Source organism: Cynocephalus volans, chromosome 10, assembly GCF_027409185.1.
Source record: "Cynocephalus volans isolate mCynVol1 chromosome 10, mCynVol1.pri, whole genome shotgun sequence".
In the NCBI taxonomy this organism is placed as follows: Eukaryota; Metazoa; Chordata; class Mammalia; order Dermoptera; family Cynocephalidae; genus Cynocephalus; species Cynocephalus volans.
The window spans coordinates 1,741,947-1,760,698 of NC_084469.1; the positions used below are offsets into that span (position 1 = coordinate 1,741,947).

General features: G+C 46.4%; 1 protein-coding gene and 1 non-coding gene across 2 annotated transcripts; both read right to left on the bottom strand.

Annotated features, from left to right (window-relative positions):
* Window positions 1–3,813: 3,813 nt before the first annotated feature.
* Window positions 3,814–3,920, bottom strand: LOC134389759 (U6 spliceosomal RNA). The gene has a single exon (XR_010024736.1). It is a non-coding gene; the product is annotated as a U6 spliceosomal RNA (small nuclear RNA).
* Window positions 3,921–11,260: 7,340 nt separating this feature from the next.
* Window positions 11,261–16,502, bottom strand: LOC134388096 (tubulin gamma-1 chain). The gene is made up of 11 exons (XM_063110874.1): window positions 16,234–16,502; window positions 15,839–15,951; window positions 15,467–15,634; window positions 14,398–14,466; window positions 13,852–13,931; window positions 13,273–13,399; window positions 12,951–13,037; window positions 12,680–12,829; window positions 12,075–12,227; window positions 11,830–11,991; window positions 11,261–11,642 (listed from the first exon to the last, which is right to left on the bottom strand). Exons 1-11 carry the CDS (start codon window positions 16,280–16,282, stop codon window positions 11,445–11,447), a joined length of 1,356 nt encoding a protein of 451 aa, XP_062966944.1. The 5' UTR covers window positions 16,283–16,502; the 3' UTR covers window positions 11,261–11,444.
* Between the last annotated feature and the right edge of the window lie 2,250 nt (window positions 16,503–18,752).

An 18,752-nucleotide genomic window follows, 5' to 3' on the forward strand; every position in this document is an offset into this window, starting at 1 on the left:
TGGAATAAAACATTGGTGACAGGTTACTCACAGAATTAGAAACTCAGATGACAGTCCACAGCATCAAAAATTGGCTCTGAGGTCTTTCTTAAGAGTTTTGGGGCTAGCTAGTTAGCTCAGTTGGTTAGAGTGCAGCCTTATAATGTCACAGGTTCAGATCCCCGTACTGGCCAGCTGCCAAAAAAAAAAAAAAAAAAAAAAGCAGCAGCTCTGGAAGAGTTTTAGTTTTTGGTACCCTAGAGTTTTGTTTTTCTTGCTAATGCTCTACCTGTAGGAATGGTTGGTTCGTATTTGGGGTGAGAGGAAGCCACCTTGGTTGGCTCTCCCATGGTTGGGAAAGGCTAGAGTAGAAGAAATCCCTCTTCTGTGGAAAGGCAGGGAGATCTTTCCCTATATCCAGAGTCCATATGTCCTTGATTGTGTTCATGGTGAGTCTTTGTGAGAAATACACACTCATTTTTGACATAGGTTGGAGAAGCCTGGTGCATGTGATGAGCACTTAGCCTTGATTTTGGTTTATTTGTTGTTTTTTGTTTGTTTGTTTGTTTTCTTAAAGATGACCAGTAAGGGGATCTTAACCCTTGACTTGGTATTGTCAGCACCACACTCTCCCAATTGAGCTAACCAGCCATCCCCATATAGGGATCCGAACCTGTGGCCTTGGGGTTATCAGTACCACACTCTCTCAAGTGAGCCATGGGCCGGCCCTACTTAGCTTTGATTTTGGCACAAGCCTGTTTTTGTTTTGTTGAGGTAGAGAGGGTTAGAGTAGGGTGCCATCTCATTGGTCACTATGGCCTTTGAGAAGGTCAAAGTGACCCAGGAAATGTAATCTGGTCAGTGGCTGGGTGGCAATTGTCACTGAGCTCAGCAGAGTCTTCCCTAAAGATGTGCTCCAGAAAATCTTCTCCAGAGAAGCCTCAAAATGCTGATGCTGGCTCTTCTGCTGACAGCTGGTGCGTGCGCGCGCACGTGTGTGTGTGTGTGTGTGTGTGTGTGTGTGTGTGTGTGTGTGTGTGTGTGTGTGAGAGAGAGAGAGAGAGAGAGACAGACAGACAGACAGACAGTCAAGAAAGGAAAAGCAGGCAACAGAGAAGGTGTGGCCTAGCAGACTTAGTGGAAGTCCTTTTCATCCACTGTTTCAAGTTGACAAAGTCACCTGGCTGGCCTGGATCGCCATAGGGGAAGGTGTATAAGGTCTGGGCTAGACCCCGTAGGTGGGAGTTAGCAAGGGGAGGGACCTGTGTCACTGTCAGGGAGGAGTGGTTGCCTGGCTTGGTCATGATGAGCCCGCTGCCTGAGCTAGGTAGACAGGTGACAATAGAACCTGGCTGGTTGACCAGCTTTTGTTCCTAAATCCTATGCAATCTTTTGTGTGTATGGAGAACAAGTAGGGAAGAATTAAACTTGGGTTTTCAATCTTCTGACTGCCTGTCTGTTAAGAAGTACCTTCATTTCTTACCATCGGGAGTTGTTAGCATTGGGTTGGGATCCCAAGGACGGGCTTTATGAATCAAGAACATCTTGAAACAGTTTGCAAATTGATAGACCGGCAGGTTAGCTCAGTTGGTTAGAGCGTGGTGCTGATAATACCAAGGTCCAGGGTTCGATATCTGTACCGGCAGCCACCGAAAAAAGAAAAAAAGGGAAACTATTTGTTAATTAATATCTGTATTCTTTTTCTGGGGAAAGGTCTATAGCAGATTTTCAGACAGATTCATTAATCGGCAAAGGTTAAGAAATATTGGTGTGGAGCAAAGCAGAAGGAACACATGCATTTACAGGGGCCTGTTGTTCACGTGGCAGGGATATAAATGAATGCACTATGGCAGTGTGGTAATACGCAATTTGTTAGCCTACGGATCAACAGCTGCTACATCATCTGATAACAGTAGTTACCTGAGGCATGCACACACATATGGGTTGGAGGTAGTATTCAGGAACTTGCTGAGTGACCCAGTGACAACCACAGTGCATGCAGACAAATAGCTGCTAGGAATAGAACGGTCACTGTGGGGAGGTCACTGAACATAGCTGCCAGAGTGGACAGAGTATCAGATTATTCTCAGTCCTGATTCAATTTACAGTTTGTGAGGGGGCCAGGTCACAAGGATTTCCAGGGACTACACTAGACTTCAGTTGAAGATTGTCCCCTGGCTCTGGGTAGGGAACCCTCTTGAGCTGTTTTGCTATGGTTGTGTCTTAGAAGCAGAAGTAGTAGTCTGGCCTTCTTGAGCCCCTTGACCCTATTCTGTTAATCTCTACATCACCTTTTTCATGAACCTTGCAGGCCTGGTATTTTCTGATACCATCCCTGTGGCCAGTGCTCTTGTGATTCATTTCCATCCTTGGGGTCCAGGGTGTAGGTTGGTGATCCCTCAAGGATCTTCCTCTACTCCTCACCACCTGTTTCTGGTCATCTCTTGACCGTGGCTGTGCTCCTTTGTTATTGCAAAGTTGTCTTAGAGGAACACATCCAGTTGGCAACTCTGTTTTGTCCTGTGGGTGACCTTCCAGCTGTGCCAGTTCTGACCACCCCTGACTCGGCGGGTTGGGCCTTGGAACTGCCATATCTTCTGCTGATAATCTGTTTTGTGCAGCTGTCTACAGATCCAGTTCATGATTCATGACTATTTTTTGATCTTGTAGGAAATAAAATCCTCATAGTCACTAGTTTGTTTCCATTCAGGTGCTAATGGCACCTTGTATAATGTATCCATTAGGAAAACTTCCAAAGGATCAAATATCAGAAATTCAGCTACATCAAGCCATTTGGTTCTTAATCCCATAAGCTACTCGGTGTAAGAATCTTGGAATACCTTTACTTATATCATACATAAAAGGAATTTTTTAAAAAATTTATTTCTGGTGGCAGAAATTACATCTCACCCCCCACTTTTCCAAGTCCTCTCTGAAAACCATCTAGTATTAAAGTCTCAATATCCCTGATCTGTAGGCAAATGTGGTGAACACATGAATTTGTCCTGGCATACAGTATTATTTGATTACGTGGCAAGTTTTTTAATGGCGAGTAGAAGCTACAGCTTTGACATCACTCTTTCATCTGTTCAACAAATGTTGAACAGCTACAATGTGCAGGACTTGCAGTAAATATCAGAGAAACAGAGATAAAAGACACTGTCCCAGCTCATAAGAAATGCATAGGCCAGCAGGGAAGGCGGGGAAGTGAATCATCATTATTACAATATGGAGGGGGACTTGCCAGGAAAACAGTGAACAGAGTGCCAGTAGCCGTGAGGAAGGTTGCTGCCTCTTGCAGTGGAAAAGCAGTGGACTCTCATTGTTTTACCCTTTCATTTTTATCAGGAAAAAAAAAAAAAAAAGATGTCCCATGTAGATAAGAAACTTAAAACATTTTCCAGATAACCAGGCTTATCTGTCTAGGTCCCATAACTCAAAACATTTAAAAATTCTTTTCTTTTCTTCTTTATTGAAGCATAATTGATTGTACATATTTTGGGGGTACAGCATTAACTACCATTACCTGTGTGCAACGTGTGATGATCAAGTCAATATTATTAGCATATTCGTTATTACAAATTGTAATTATTCTTTATGCCCCTTACCTGATGCCTCCTCAACCCTCCTCTCCCTCCCCCACTCCCACCTCTAGTAACCATAGATTTGTTCTTTCCTTCTGAAAGTTCAATGTATTAGTGTGTGGCCTCCTTCCTCCCTTCCTCCCTCCTTCCCCTCATTCCTTCCTTCTTTCCTTCCTTCCTTCCTTTTTCTTTTTTTCCTTTGAAAAATGTGTATTCAGCTCCTTTGCCCATTTTTTAATTGGATTATTTGAAGAATATGGAACACTTCACGAATTTGCATGTCATCCTTGCACAGGGGCCATGCTAATCTTCTCTGTATCATTCCAATTTTAGTTCATGTGCTGCCAAACCTAGCACTAACAACTATTTTCAATGGAAATATTTGTAAAATATATTATTTATGTCTCCTTTCTTAAATGGATTATACTGAACAAAATTTAATCTTTCCTATCGACTCAAGGCATGTGCCATGAGCACCAACATTTCTATTTTGCTGCACTGCCCCAGACTCCTTTGAAGGTATGTTTGCCCCTAAGCCAAATGGCTGCTTATTGCTTTTGCTTTTCGTAATATCTCTCCTTATCAGGATGATAGCTCTGTTCCTAACTGATTTTACTTTAGAGTCCCTACTAGCCCTTCCTTTCTCCTTCAAATTTGTGTTGGTCTAGGAATTTACACACCTAAGCAGTTTAGAATTTTGTCCCAAGTAAGAGTAAGTAGACTGTGAATCAAAACTTGACAGGCTCACCTGTGAGTCATGTACATAACTGTACGTGAACTTGGCTCTCCAGAGTGCCCTTTCCTTTACTCTGGATAAATAAATGGATCTGTCTATTGCAGGCAAGCCCTCATGCAGAACTTGCTGAGTTCAGTGGAGGGGGATTCATAGTCCTCAGAGCCACTCATCTGCCCGGGGACAGTATTGCTCATGTGGAAATTCTTTCTGCTGGGGAGCTGTAATCTGCCCCAATGTAGTTCTCTCCAGTGGTCCTTGTTCTGCTCCTAGAGTGTCACAGAATACGTCCCCCCACCTCTTGCAATTGACAGCCCATCAATATTTGGCAGTTATCGTGACTCCTCCTAAGTTTTCTCTTTCTAGGAAAGCTGAGAAACCTCCCTCGACCACTGACTCTCTGTGTGACCCTGAGTCTCACTTTCCTCTCAGTGTCAGTTTCCTCTTTGTAAAAACTGGGATATAGCAGCGCCTGTCCGTACGGTGGTTGTGGAAATTAAATGAGCTCTACTGGTATATGCAGAGTGCTTAGAACAGTGCTTGATGTACAGGCAATGCTCAGCAATATTTTCAATATGGCTTTGTATTTTCAATATTGTTTTCTATACATATAGCACTTAAAATTGAACAACTTTGAGACATTTTATTTAATTTGAAAAACCACAAGAATAAAACATGATGACATGCAAAAATTATATACTTTCAGCAATCCCTCTCTAGCTTTTTAAGTATTTAACTATCCATCACTTTAATAGTTTTGTTAAAATTTTTCATATCCGTTTATATTGTATATTAATATATAGATATTGTATATTAATTGTAAATATTATAAACATTATAAATACAGTCATGTGCCTCACAATGACGTTTTGGCCCACAATAGACCACATACTCAATGATAGTGCCATAGATTATCATGGAGCTGAAACATTCCTATCGCCTAGTGACATCGGAACCTTCACAGTAGTACAAAGCATTACCTTGTTCATGTTTAGGTATGTTTAGATACACAAATACTTACCATTGTGTTACAATTGCCTACAGTATTTGATACAGTAACATGCTGCATAGGTGTGTAGCCTGGGAGCAGTAGGTTATTCCACATAGCCTAGGTGTGAATTAGGCTATACCTTCTAGGTTTGTGTAAATACACTCCATGATGTCCATACAGTGACAAAATTGCCTAATGACACATCTCTCAGAATTGATCTTTCGTTAAGCAGTGCAGGGCTGTATATATATTGTATGTTAATTGTATACTAATGCAATATATTATAAAAAGTTAATTTAGGATGTTAACTTTTTTGTTGTCCATAATATGAAAAATAGTGAGCTTCTTTCCTTGCTTGCTATTCTTATGGAATTCTAAACTTGAATCAAATATATCCACTTGATTTTGAAATAATCCTAAACTCTCATGTCTCCCATAGTTTTCAGATAGAGGGTAAGAATCCGTGAGAAATAAGATGTATCCACCCCCAAGCAATTAGGTTGCTTCTTCTTCTGTTTTTTTGGTGGCTGGCTGGCACGGGGATCCGAACCCTTGATCTTGGTGGAATAACACCATAGGTTTCTTCTTCTGTTCTGTTATTGGCATCTGTTTTTCATATCTATTTTATTGGCATTATCCATGTGTGGGCTCTTTACCTCTGGTTTCTCTTCCTGTTTACACTTCTACTCATTTATGCTTAAAATTTATTTTTTCTGGTTATCAAAGTAAAATATATCCATCACAGACCATTTGGAAAATATAGAAAAACATACATATAATACCACTGGCCAAATGTAACTCCTATTAATATTTTATTATACTTGTTTTCAGTCTTCTTTCCATCTCTCTATATATCTCGATCTTTATCTCTTTCTATATAGTCGGCCCTCCATATTTGTGGGTTCCACATCTGGAGAGTCAACCAACCACAGATCAAAAATATTTGAAAAAAACTTTTGTCTGTACCGAAAGTATACAGACTTTTTTCTTGTCTTTATCCCCTAATCAATACAGTATAACAACTATTTACATAGCATTTACTTTTTTTTTTTTTTAAGATGACCGGTAAGGGGATCTTAACCCTTGACTTGGTGTCGTCAGCACCACGCTCTCCCAAGTGAGCGAACCGGCCATCCCTATATAGGGATCCGAACCCGCGGCCTTGGTGCCATCAGCACCACACTCTCCCGAGTGAGCCACAGGCTGGCCCTCCATAGCATTTACGTTGTATTAGGTATTATAAGTTATCTAAAGATGACTTAAAGTTCACAGAAGGATATGCATTGGTAATATGCAGATACTACCCCATTTTATATCAGGGGCTTGAGCATCCATGAATTTTGGTGTCTAAGGGAGATCCTAGAACCAATCTCCCACATACTGAAGGATAACTCTATATCCATATTTTTTAAACAAAAATGAAATACCACTGAATGCTTTTTCACTTCACACTAAATGGTACCAATTTACTCTTCAAGCCAGTTCCAAACTAACCATCCTAAAATACAGATTTCATCACATTCCTTCTCAGCTCAAGAATTTGCAACTGCAATTCAGGCCACAGGAAACCTCTGAGCACTTCTTAGACACGGGGTGTGGCAGAAAGAATTGATTGGGAGCCAGAGGACCTGAGGTCAAGTGTGTCTTTCACTTAACAGCTGTGTGGTCTTGGACAAGTTACTTAACCTTCCTGAGCCCATTTCCCTATGATGATAAATGACAAAAATCCTCCCTCTAAGGGCCCAGATGATTCATGCTTGAGAAAGTGCATCATGCAGGGTAAAATGCTGTACAGATGGCAACAATGCTACTTCCCCTCTCCAATAAAATTGGGAGCCTCTTTAAGTTGGGTTCATTAGGAAGCTTAGTGATGGGCAACTCGGTCTCTGTTTTTAATAAAAACTTGCTTAATTTATGAACAAATGTCTACCAGGCCTTAATTCAGCCCTAATCCCTCATACATACTGCTTCAAGATTTTCCAGTCATTCTCTGTGGTGTTCTTTAATTTGGGGTGACCAACTGTCCTAATTTTCCTATGACTGAGGGAATGTGGGCATTTCATTTTTAAAACCAAATCTGAGGGGTTTCTCAGGAGTCAAAGTTTCAGTGCTAAAACCAGAATGAGTTGGTCCCCTATTAATAACTCAGTAATGGATTTGAGGGTTGGAGGGAAGAATGGCTACCTCCAGCTTCCATGGCCAGCATCACTAAGATAATAATGCCAGTGAGATATGAGGAGGACATTTCCAACTGGGTCTCATGGGTTGTTGGACTCTAACTGCCGGGGCCTGTAGCTTTGCAAGAAACTTGATTTTACCTCTTACACTGTGGTTATTTGGCCCTGTGGAATTTAATTAAAACTTATAAATGATGAGTTGGTTAACCAGAATGTCGGTTGAAAATGTTTCGTTACTTTTCTAGGGCAGCCCCTTCCCTGCTTAAGATGCCTGAGAGGGAATGGAAAGGGAGCAAGTGTTGGAGATGGGCATTGCTGGACAGTGTACTGTATGTTGGATTGTAACCGACTCTCCACTGAGTGCCCAATTCTAGGGAGATCTAGAATGTTTGCAAACTGGCAGAGACCATGGATAAGGCTTACTAGACTGACCCACCAAACACTTTGTCCAGTGTGTGTGCCCACTGTGCTTGTCACCTCTTTACCTCATCTCAATATGCTTCCCAAAGTTGCAATCCGTAAGTTTCAGATTCCTTCACACAACTCTGTTTTTGGTTATGTGCTTCCTGCTATAGATTTGTCTCATGCATGTTCGAGAGTCCCTGGGGTCACATGACAATGGAGTGTTCTGGGAACATTACCTTTAAATGGCTAATTTCCTCTTATTCCTTTAGTCAAGAAGAAGTTCCTGTTCCAGGCTTGAGCATTCTGCTTTCTCTCCAACTTTTCCACAGCAACGCTTGTCTCTCAGCAGGGACAGTTATCTCTGTGGCTTGTAGTTTCTCAGACCACAGGGACTTTTCAATACCAGCACCACCTGCTGCCCTGATTCCCAGAGGCTTCCTTCCCTTTCCACCTGGCCTCCCACTGCCCTCTAGTTGACACACTTTGGGTTTTGCTGCTGGCCAAGAACAGGGAGGGGCTGCACTGGTGTGGGGTGATGGTTGATCTGGAAATAGCCTTGTGGGAGGGACCTGGTTCTGAAGTTGGCATTGAAGTGTGAGTCTGTTCTTACAATGCCTGGTGCTCAGCAGTCAGAAAAAGGAGACATCTTTGCGGATCCATTTCTCCCTCCCAGGGTATTTATTCACCCCTCTGGGTTGGTGACTGTAGTACTATCTAGACATGGCTTTTACTCTGGACTACCTGGGTATTTCTTCCTGCCTGGGACTCTACATTCTGCCTAACAGAATCTTGCAAAGGAGGACCTGCTTGTGGCCTGGAAGTGGGCCAGCTGGCCATTAATATGTACCAGCCTCTCTACATTTGCCAGCTCATGACCCCCACTCATCACTAGCTATTCCTGCACATGCCCCAAGTGAAGAAAGGTTGGTCATCAGGGGCGGGGGCAGTTAAGGGAGAGAACTGAGACCAGGTACCCAGTGGTGCAGAAGGAGGAAGTGAAGCTGAGAAGGGACCAGGTGTACACTGGTTTTTGCTGAAGTCATCTTCCTCCCTACTGAGAGAACAGGCAGCTGGTTGATACCAACCAGGCTGGCTCTCCCTGAGTCAGCCCCCTGCAGACACTGGCAACTGATAGTGACAGCCTGGCTGCTTTGACTGCAATGGTGACAGGCTTGTGGCCTCCCTGCCATCCCTCAGGCAACCCAGGGCCTGGCTTCTGACTGCCTGTCTGTTCATCAGTCCTACAAGGATCCCCTCTGTTCATAGGGGTCTGACCTGTATAGTGCTCACTCTGTTCACATGCAGAGCTTTATTAAAGATAAATGGTTCATGGGAGGAAAAGTATATCCCCAGGCCAATAGTGAGCAAGTATGCTCTAATGTAAAAAGGGGGGGGGATCTCAATTTGCCCAAAGTTCCTCAGTACTCTTCAGCCCCAGTAAGAGTGGCAGAAACTTGCTTGGGCTGGTGTTTCACCCTTGTGCTGAGCTCTGCCAGCCCCAATCCTTCTGATCCACTCAGCCTGACCCTCTGGTTTTGACCCCAGACATCCTGAGGGCAGGCAGAAGTTGCCAATTACCCTGACTTGGGTGATGGGGACACTTTGTAGTATATTTAGGCCAGTTGAGGCTGACACCCCTTACCCCCACTCCAAGGATACAATCTACCCTCTCTACACAGGTATTCAACGTGCCACAACCTCTGACAATCATGAGCTCATCCAGGGGCTCCAAAAGTCCTCAGAAATAGGATGATTCTACACCAGCCTATAAACTATCACAAAAGGCAGGACAGTGCAATGGTTAGGAACACAGATACCAGTCAGTCAAACCAGGGTTTGAATCTAAGTCTGTTGGCCTCAGTTTCCTCATTTATAAAATGAGATTAATAATAACGTCTACCACTTCGTAAGGTTGTCATGAGGATTAAACAAAAGAATGTACTTATCACAGTGTATGCATGCATATTAGCCATCACTGTAATCCTCACCTTTAGGGTATATAAGACCCTAATGGGGCCCGGACAATCCACCACAGACTAAGAAGAAGCTGCTTTGCCCTTTCGATCCTGAAGATTTAGGCTCCTAAATCAAGTACTTCCCTACAGTCTTTGACCAGAAGTGGAAGTCGCTGTCCTTTAAATAGACCATCTGAGAACAGAAATATGGTGCCTTAGCTGTGGAAAAACTTTTGACCCTGCTTGCAGTCCAGGTTTTCAATTTGGCCTCTTGAAGAAACAGAGCACACCCGGGACACTAGGCAGGAACAGAGGGCAGCATTCCCCGCCTGGAAGCAGGCAAGGAGCATGCCAAAAACACCACTTCCACATGGACGGCCCACCACAGCCACGGCTGCTGCAAAAGTGGCTCAACACAACAGTAGCCAGAGCCACCATGCAGGCAGCCCACCAGACACTCAACTGCAGTGACACAAGGAGAGTCACCAGCAAAGACCAGAAAAAGAGGAGGACATTTCTCTCCTCAAAGCCCACTCCAGCATAATAGAAGCAACTGCTCTACCACGCCCCTGCTTTTCTTTCTTTCTTTCTTTTTTTTTTTTTTTTAAGATGACCGGTAAGGGGATCTTAACCCTTGACTTGGTGTTGTCAGCACCACGCTCAGCCCGTGAGCGAACCGGCCATCCCTACATATAGGATCCGAACCCACGGCCTTGGTGTTATCAGCACCGCACTCTCCCGAGTGAGCCACGGGCCAGCCCCTTGCTTTTATTTCTGATCTTAGTAATTTCTGTCTTCTCTCTTTTTTTCTTGGTCAGTCTAGATAAAGGTTTGCAAACTTTGTTATTCTTTTCAAAGAATCATAAATAAATAAACAAACAAACAAACATACATTATATGGAAACAATAAAATAAAAGAATAAATTTGTCCTCTTGACTTGATGTTCCTAGACTCCAGCTGCCTGAAACTAGTGGATCTCCTGGACTGTCTTTCCAGCACCACCCTGTTTGCAAGAAGCTTAAAGGTAGCTGGTCTGATTCCATTGCTTGCCCAGGGCCTAGTGGTAGGGGTGGTGGCCTCAGGCCCACAGATTTTGTAATCAACAGGACTCTCTGATGTGGGAACATGAAACGGGTGGAATGTTCACCTAATATAGTGACTTGTGAGAGGCAACTGGGATCCAAAGGGGGCCAGACAGAGAACAAGGTAATATCTGTGGGCCTATTCACCCTGGAAAGGAATTTCAGGTAGGTCAAACCCCACCTGTGTTCTCCAAAATTAGGCAGAAGGAAAATCTGGGGGAGACCGTTTGCTCAGAGTTGAAGATGCTAGAAATGGGGAGGGACTCCATCAGAGTGATGGTAAAAGAACAGGCATCCCCTTGCCCGGTTTCTAAAGCCTTCAAAGAGACCAGTGACTTCATTTATGTCCACTGCTTTATTAAAGATAGTCTCATAAGAGGAGAAGGAAACATGTCCCCAGGCCAACAGAGAATGTGTGTACGTGTGTGTATGAGAAAGAGACGTGTGAGGTCCCTGATCTGTGCTCTGAGGGGGTGGTCAGTCAGATGGGGCCTGGCCCAACCAATAAGGCAGATGAGGGTCCTTGTCCTGGGGGACTCACTGCTCCTGGGTGCCCCAGGAGATGTAGTCTGGCCGTGTGGCTGCATGGTACTCATCAATGAGTTGCTGCACAATCTCCCTGGACGTGTCCATCTCATTAAAGTTGTCCTTGAACATGTCCTCCTTGCGGAACTGCTCCAGGAATGCCTCCCGCTTCCTCAGCTTGTCGTACTGACGACAGGTCCTTTCAAAGAGCTTGGGGTAAACAGAAAGCAAGGGCGACAAAGAATTTTGAGAAACAATGTGGCCCAGAGAGCCAGGAAATCAAGGCTGGGCTGTACTACAGCAAAAAAGCTGGAAGCAGGGGCAACTGGGATGGAGAGAGGTGAGTCACAATCAGGAAACCAATTAGGGGAAAAGAGGTGCAAACTACGAGACTCACCGAGGAGATGCTGGTGTGGTTGGCCATCATCAGACCGCTAACACGGTGGGCTGAGGGCAGGTAGGGAGACTTCCTGGACAGGGCCACCTGGATGCTGGCTGGGCCCCAGGGGATGAAATTGGCCAACTTCCGTTCGCGGATCCTCTGCAGGCTCTTGTGGACCTGGGGTGGGCACAGGAGTGGTGATGGTAGCCTCTCCTCTAGGCCTGCAGGTTCAGGGGTTAGAACTGAGGGGCCTCACCCACCTGGGTGGGGTCCACCTCTCCCTGGATGATGTTGAGGATGGCAATGTAGCAGTGGTTGGTCTGGCGGTCCCGGCCTGTGGACACCATCACGTTCTTGGGCTGTAGCAGCCGCCTCATGACATCTAGGACCGTGGTCTTCCTTACGCTAGCCACCTGATGGGACAGTGGGTCACAGGGACCAGGCCAGCACTCAGGGCACAGTCCATTGATTCATGGACAGAGAACAGCGGTCAACACATGTTCCCGTCAGACTCGGGGTAGGAGGGTCTCTGTGGGGAATGTCTTTAGATTCAGGTCTGTACTGAGTCTCTGCCACAGGATTACGGTCTTAGCCCTCCTCCGCTCAGCAAACTCGTGCCCTTGTGCAGTAGCAAAACCCAACTCCATACAACCCAAGCCCTGCAGGAGCCAAAGGCAGAGGGAAGACAGGAAGATGGGAAGACAGAGAGCATGTCAGCAAGAAAGCTGTAGATCTGTGCCTGAGCGCAGAGCCTCTGGGAGCTGCAGAGGGCAGCTCCTGGGGTAGTGGGGGAAAGAGAGAGACTAGGTTGGGGCCTGCCAGGTCCAGGGCCAGCCTGGCCTGGGCCACTGAGGGTTGCTCTTACTGACTGGTCCGTGGTGAGGGGGGTGTAGCCGGTCATGAGGAAGTGGAGCCGGGGTGTGGGAATGAGCGAGGCAATGAGGCCGATGAGGTCGTTGTTCATGTAGCCAGGGTAGCGCAGGGTGGTCGTGCTGGCCGACATGATGGTGGACACCTGGGGGCAGGGGTGTCACTTCATAGGCTTTGGCCTGGATGAGCCTCCCTTCCCCAGATGGCCCTCCAGCAAGGAGGGTGTCCAGTCCAAAGGAGTCCAGGAGTGGGTAGTGGGTGCTCACCAGCTGGTTGATCTGGGAGAAGGACGGGTTCTGGATGTGCAGGCGGTCTGTGGCGATCCGGTTCAGGGCTGTGTTGTCCAGCACCACCTGGGGGGACAAAAGAGGGTGGCACATTTATGGGAACAGTGAAAATAGGAAACCCGCCTGAACTTAGGCTCTGAAGCTTAATATCCTTTGAGCCTCATGGCCAGAGAGTCCCATCTAAAAGGGACTTGCACAGGCCTCTGGCAAAGGAGGGCTCAGAATGGGCTTTTTAAATGCATGAAGATGAATAAGTCGACAGGGACACTGGGAGTGGGGAAAGGTAGCATCCAGGACTCACCACACAGTCTGCGTTCTGGGTCAGCCTCTTGAGCGTGAGGAGTGAGTTGTAAGGTTGTACCACCACGTCGCTCATCTCATCCTGGTTGGGAAACACTGAGTACGTCTGCACCAGCTTCTTGGGGTACCTGGTGGGGGTTGGGAGAAAAAGATCAGGGCAACAGACTGGAGCTTGGTGAACATGAGGTTCCCCAACACCTGTCTGGAAAGCAGCTAAATCTGGAAGGGGAAATTGGGTGGGTCACAGGATCAGTAGAGAAGGGAAACTTGACTTTTGGAACTCTGTAACCCCCAAGGGAGAAGGGCAGAGAGACATCTTAGGATCTAGAGTTCCAGCTCCTAATCTGGCCACACTCCCTGGACCTTCGTACCTGGCCCAGATCCTAGGCTCCAATTCCCACCACTAGGAGTGTGATTGGGTTCTCAGTTGTTGTAACTTCACTTTCTTCACTATAGGAGAGACTAGAAGGGCTCTTTCCTACTCCAGCACATAGGGATGTTTATCTGCAGGGCCTCCCGGTCACTTGGGAAACCAAGTTGGAGGACATGTCTCCTCCTAGTCCCCCAAACACAGACTTACCTGTCATTCAGCCGTTCTAAGAGATAGGAGCCCAGGCCAGAGCCTGTCCCCCCAGCGATGGAGTGACACAGCACAAAGCCCTGCATGGAGAATGGGCAACAGTGTCCAGGTATCTAGTAGCAGAATTTCAAACTGGACTCACCCCCCACAATTTCTTTTCTCTTTAAAGATGACTGGTAAGGGGATCTTAACCCTTGACTTGGTGTTGTCAACACCATGCTCTCCCAAGTGAGCTAACCAACCATCCCTATTAGGGATCGGAACCCGCAGCCTTGGTGTTATCAGTGCCACACTCTACCAAGTGAGCCACAGGCTGGCCCTTCACCCCACAATTTCTTGGACTCCTATCTTACTGAGCCCTTCCTTCCCCTACGGTCCTTTTACATGTACAGCTTAGGAGACTCTGCCTTGTCTCCAGCAAGGCCCAGTAGCTTCTGTACAGTGCAAAGGGTACATGGGTGGGTCTTGTGCTGAATAGATAGCTTCTAAAGGGTGTTGCCAAGACTTCCCTATGTCGGCTCCCACCAGCATTCCTGGGACACTTACCTCTAGACTGTCACTACCATCTGCCTCCCGATCTATGATGTCAAAAATGTCTTCATGGATCTTCTCTCCCTGTACAGACAGACATGGGGGGGGGTCAGAGTGGGATAGGACCATGTGATGAGGGTCATGACCTCAGAATAGCCACCCTTGATTCTCCTTATAGCACCTGAAAGTACTTTTTTGTAGCATAGGTGCCCTGCCTTTTATTTTTAAAAGATGACCGGTAAGGGGATTTTAACCCTTGACTTGGTGTTGTCAGCACCACACTCTCCCAGTGAGCTAACCGGCCATCCCTATACAGGGATCCGAACCCTTGGCCTTGGTGTCGTCAGCACCACTCTCTCCCGAGTGAGCCATGGGCCGGCCCCTGCCCTGCTTTTAATCTACATTGAGAGGCAGTACAGCACAGTGGTTAAAAGCAAGCACTCTATACCCAGACTACCTGGGTTCATACATTAGCTGCAGCCCATTTAGCTGAGTGCCTCTGGGCACGTTATTGATTTCTCTATGCCTGTTTCCGCTTCTGTACAATGAAGGTAATAATAGAGGTCCACAGACCCTTATCTAAAATCCTTGGAGCCAGTTATGTTTTGTAATTCAAAATATTTCAGATTTTAGAAAGATAATATGGTACATATATGTATATTAAATAAAACCCCAGAGGAGATCTGAGGTGCATTAATCAAATACATTAATATTTCTGTAATGAAAGGTATGAGTAATAACAATAAAATGGACAGAAACTCTAAAATAGTCTGTCTCCATTGAGATTTGGTTTTGCTGCTCTTTTGGCTTCAGAGCTTTTTGGATTCTGGAAAGGCAGATAAGAGGCTGTGAACCTGTAGTACCTCCGAGGTTTAAATAAGTTAACACATGTAAAGCACTTAGAATAGCCTGGCACACAGCACCAGCTAGTGCAGGTTCTTAATATTATGTAGTTAACTCCCTGCAGCCATGTCTCTCTCCTTCCAGCTCTCATACATCCTGATCTGGTTTCATCTCTCTGAGAAGTCACAGAGCCTGCGGCCACACAGGGACTTGTGGGCCCTGCCAGGGAATAGCAAATGACCTGGGAGAATCCACTGGCCCAGTTGTTGCCAGCTCCTCCTCCATGCTCGGACAGGTAGATGTTCTCTGGGTTGTACAGCTTGGCATAGGGGGAGTTGAGGATGGAGTGGATCACCCGGGGCTCCAGGTCCAGCAACACGGCCCGGGGGATGTAGTGCTCATCGTCCGCCTGTCAAGGGGAGTCCAGGAAGGGGCCCAATCGGCTAGGACCTGCCCAGTCCTCAGTCCTCCCAACACTGGCTCCTGCCGGCCCTCCCTCCTCAAGCCAGCCGCCTGGCCCTTTTGCCCAGCGGATTTCCCAGTACCAGGCCGCTGCCCTTCCCTTCAGGGACCCCCGGGCCACGGCCGGCCCTGGACAAGTCGCTGGGGGCACCTGGTAGAAAAAGACGTCCTTGCGGTCAGTGCCCTCGGTGGCGAATTCCTCCACGATGCCCTCGGGGCTGATACCATGTTCGGCGCACAGTTGTTTCCAGAACTCGAACCCAACTGGGAGAGAGGGGGAGACACCTGAGTCTACTTGAGTCCTAAGGCCTGAGGAGCCCAGCTGTAGGCTCAGAGGCTGTCACACTCAAGGGTGGACCCAAGACACCTGGGTCTCTGAGCCATCACAGCCCAGGGCTGAGGCACAGCTCTCGGTCTGGGTCATCATACGCAGTAGGGCAGGAGACTCATGGAAGGGAAAGAGGGACTAGTGGATGCCGAGCTCTTGGGTAGGACCGGGAAGAGGCAGACCCAGAGACCGGAGGGGCTCAGGGCTCGCTTGCTCACTCTGGTTGCCGCACTGGCCCAGCTGCAGCGTGATGATCTCCCGGGGCATTGCTCTTCAGACGTGGGCACGCCAGCCCCGGCCCTGCGGGAGTGACGACTGAGACGGAGGCCTGGCAGCCGGGCGCGCAGGACGTGGGGAGCGCGCGCTCTCTCCGTCTTTTGACGCGCGTGCTCGGTTTGCGCGTGTGCTGTGTCGGCCTCCACTAGGCCAACAGGCCAGGGAGCCCAACCTGGGAATCATTTTATCCCACAGCAGTGGCGGCTGGAATTCAGCACAGGCGCAGAATGAGGCCACGCCCCATCCTGGCCACCGCTCCGCGCCTGCGTGGTGAGACGGCGGGGGCCGCAGGGTCGCAACCTGTGGGGGCGGGGAGGGGCGGGGCTGGGGAGGGAGGGAGGGCGGGGCGGGGCTGGGAGGGAGGGGCGGGGCTGGGGAGGGCGGGGCGGGGCTGGGGAGGGAGGGGCGGGGGCGAGGTCGATGAGCTGGACCAGGTGAACGGGGTCACCTGAGCGGCTCTGCTAGGTTGAGGGCCTGGATTTAAGCCAACTTTATTCTTTTAAATTTCTATTTTTGTTTATTGCGTTACAATATGAGTATACATAAAATTTACGGCTTTAACCATTTGTTGTAAGTATACAGTTGCATGATTTTACATGCGGTGGCATTGTTCTGTACCATCTCCACCATCCATCTCCAGAACTGTTTCACCTTTCCAAAGTGAAACTCTGTGCCCATTAAACAGTGACTTCCCATTCCCTCCTCCCCCAGCCCCTGGCAATGAGCATTCTATTTTCTGTCTCTATGAATCTGACTGCTCTAGATCCCTTACATAGGCAGCATCATCATAAAGTATTTGTCCTTTTGTGTCTGGCTTCTTTCATTTAGCATACTGTCTTCAGGATTCCTCCATTTTGTTTATCAATTCATCCCTTAATGGACACGGGTTGCTTCCACCTTCTGGCTATTGTGGATGATGCTGCTTTGAACATGGGTGTGCAATTATCTGTTTGAGTCCCTGCTTTCAATTCTTTTGGATAGATACCCAGAAGTAGTAGACATGGTAATTCTGTTTTGTTTTGTTTTGGTTTTTTTCCCTGGCAGGCTGGTGTGGGGATGCAAATCCTTAAACCCTTGAGGTTGGGATTATTAGCACCACACTCTAACCAAGTGAGCTAACTGGCCAGCCCGGGTTGTTTGGTTTTTGTTTTTTTTCCAGCTGACAGGTTTGGTGATCTGAACCCTTGACCTTGGTATTATAACACCATGCTCTAACCAACTGAGCTAACTGGCCAGCCCTCTAATTTTCTGAGGAATCTCCATACTGTTTAACACAGCAGCTGCACCATTTTACATTCCCACCAGCAATGGACAAGGGTTCTGTTCCATAAAATTTATAGGTTTGGACTGAGCTCCTGCACTAGGCCCAACAGACCAAACTAAAATGGAGTCACATGCTAAAACCAAATTGTTTATCTGACTTTCTCAGGAATCAGGAGAGTTAGTAGCCAGATCTCTAAATATACCAGTTTTAGCCATCAAGGTAAGGAAATTCCCTCTGCGTTAGCCTTTTCAAGAAAAGTAACTTTGAAACAACCAATCTGTCTTTTGTTTTCTGTTTCTACTTCTTCCATCCCTTTTCTGTCTATAAATTCAACCTCCTGTGCTCAGCTCATTGGAACACTCATTCTACTTTATAGAACGAGGTGTTGCCCAGTTCTAGAATAACAAATACAGTAAAAGCCAATTAAGAACTCTAAACTTGGGCTAGCTGGTTAACTCAGTTGGTTAGAGTGTGGTGCTGGTAACACTAAGTTCCAGGCTTTGATCCCTGTACCAACTAGTCACACACACACACACACACACACACACACACACACACACACACACACAATCTTTAATCTGAATTTGTTGTTCTGATTTCATCTCCACCAACACTTGTTACTTTCTGGGGTTTTGCTTTTTGTTTTTAAAAAGATGACCAGTAAGGAGATCTTAACCCTTGGCTTGGTGTTATCAGCACCACACTCTCCCAAGTGAGCCACAGGCTGGCCCCCCAGATGTTCATTTTTAACAGTTCTGTGGATGCTGAATGGGGCTTTGCAGTTGAAATTTCCAGTTATGATCACAACTGAAATTGATTGACTTTTCCTTTGTTACTGACCTTTTTTGGGATTCTTTCTCTGTGAATTGCTTGTTCATACTCTTTGCCCATATATTTATTTATATATATATATATATATATATATATGTATATATATTTTGTTGTTGTTGTTGTGTATAGGGATCCGAACCTTTGACTTTAGTGTTATCAGCACCATGCTCTCCCAAGTTAGCTAACCAGCCAGATCCCTTTGCCCACTTTTCTATTGGGTTCTCTTAGACATTTGAAGATACTCTACAGATTTATTCTTTGTTATATGGGTTGCAAATTTCCTCTCAGTCTATGGCTTGTCTTTACACTCTGTATATGATGTCTTTTGTCATAGAGAAGATTTTAATTTTAATGTAAAGTTTACCA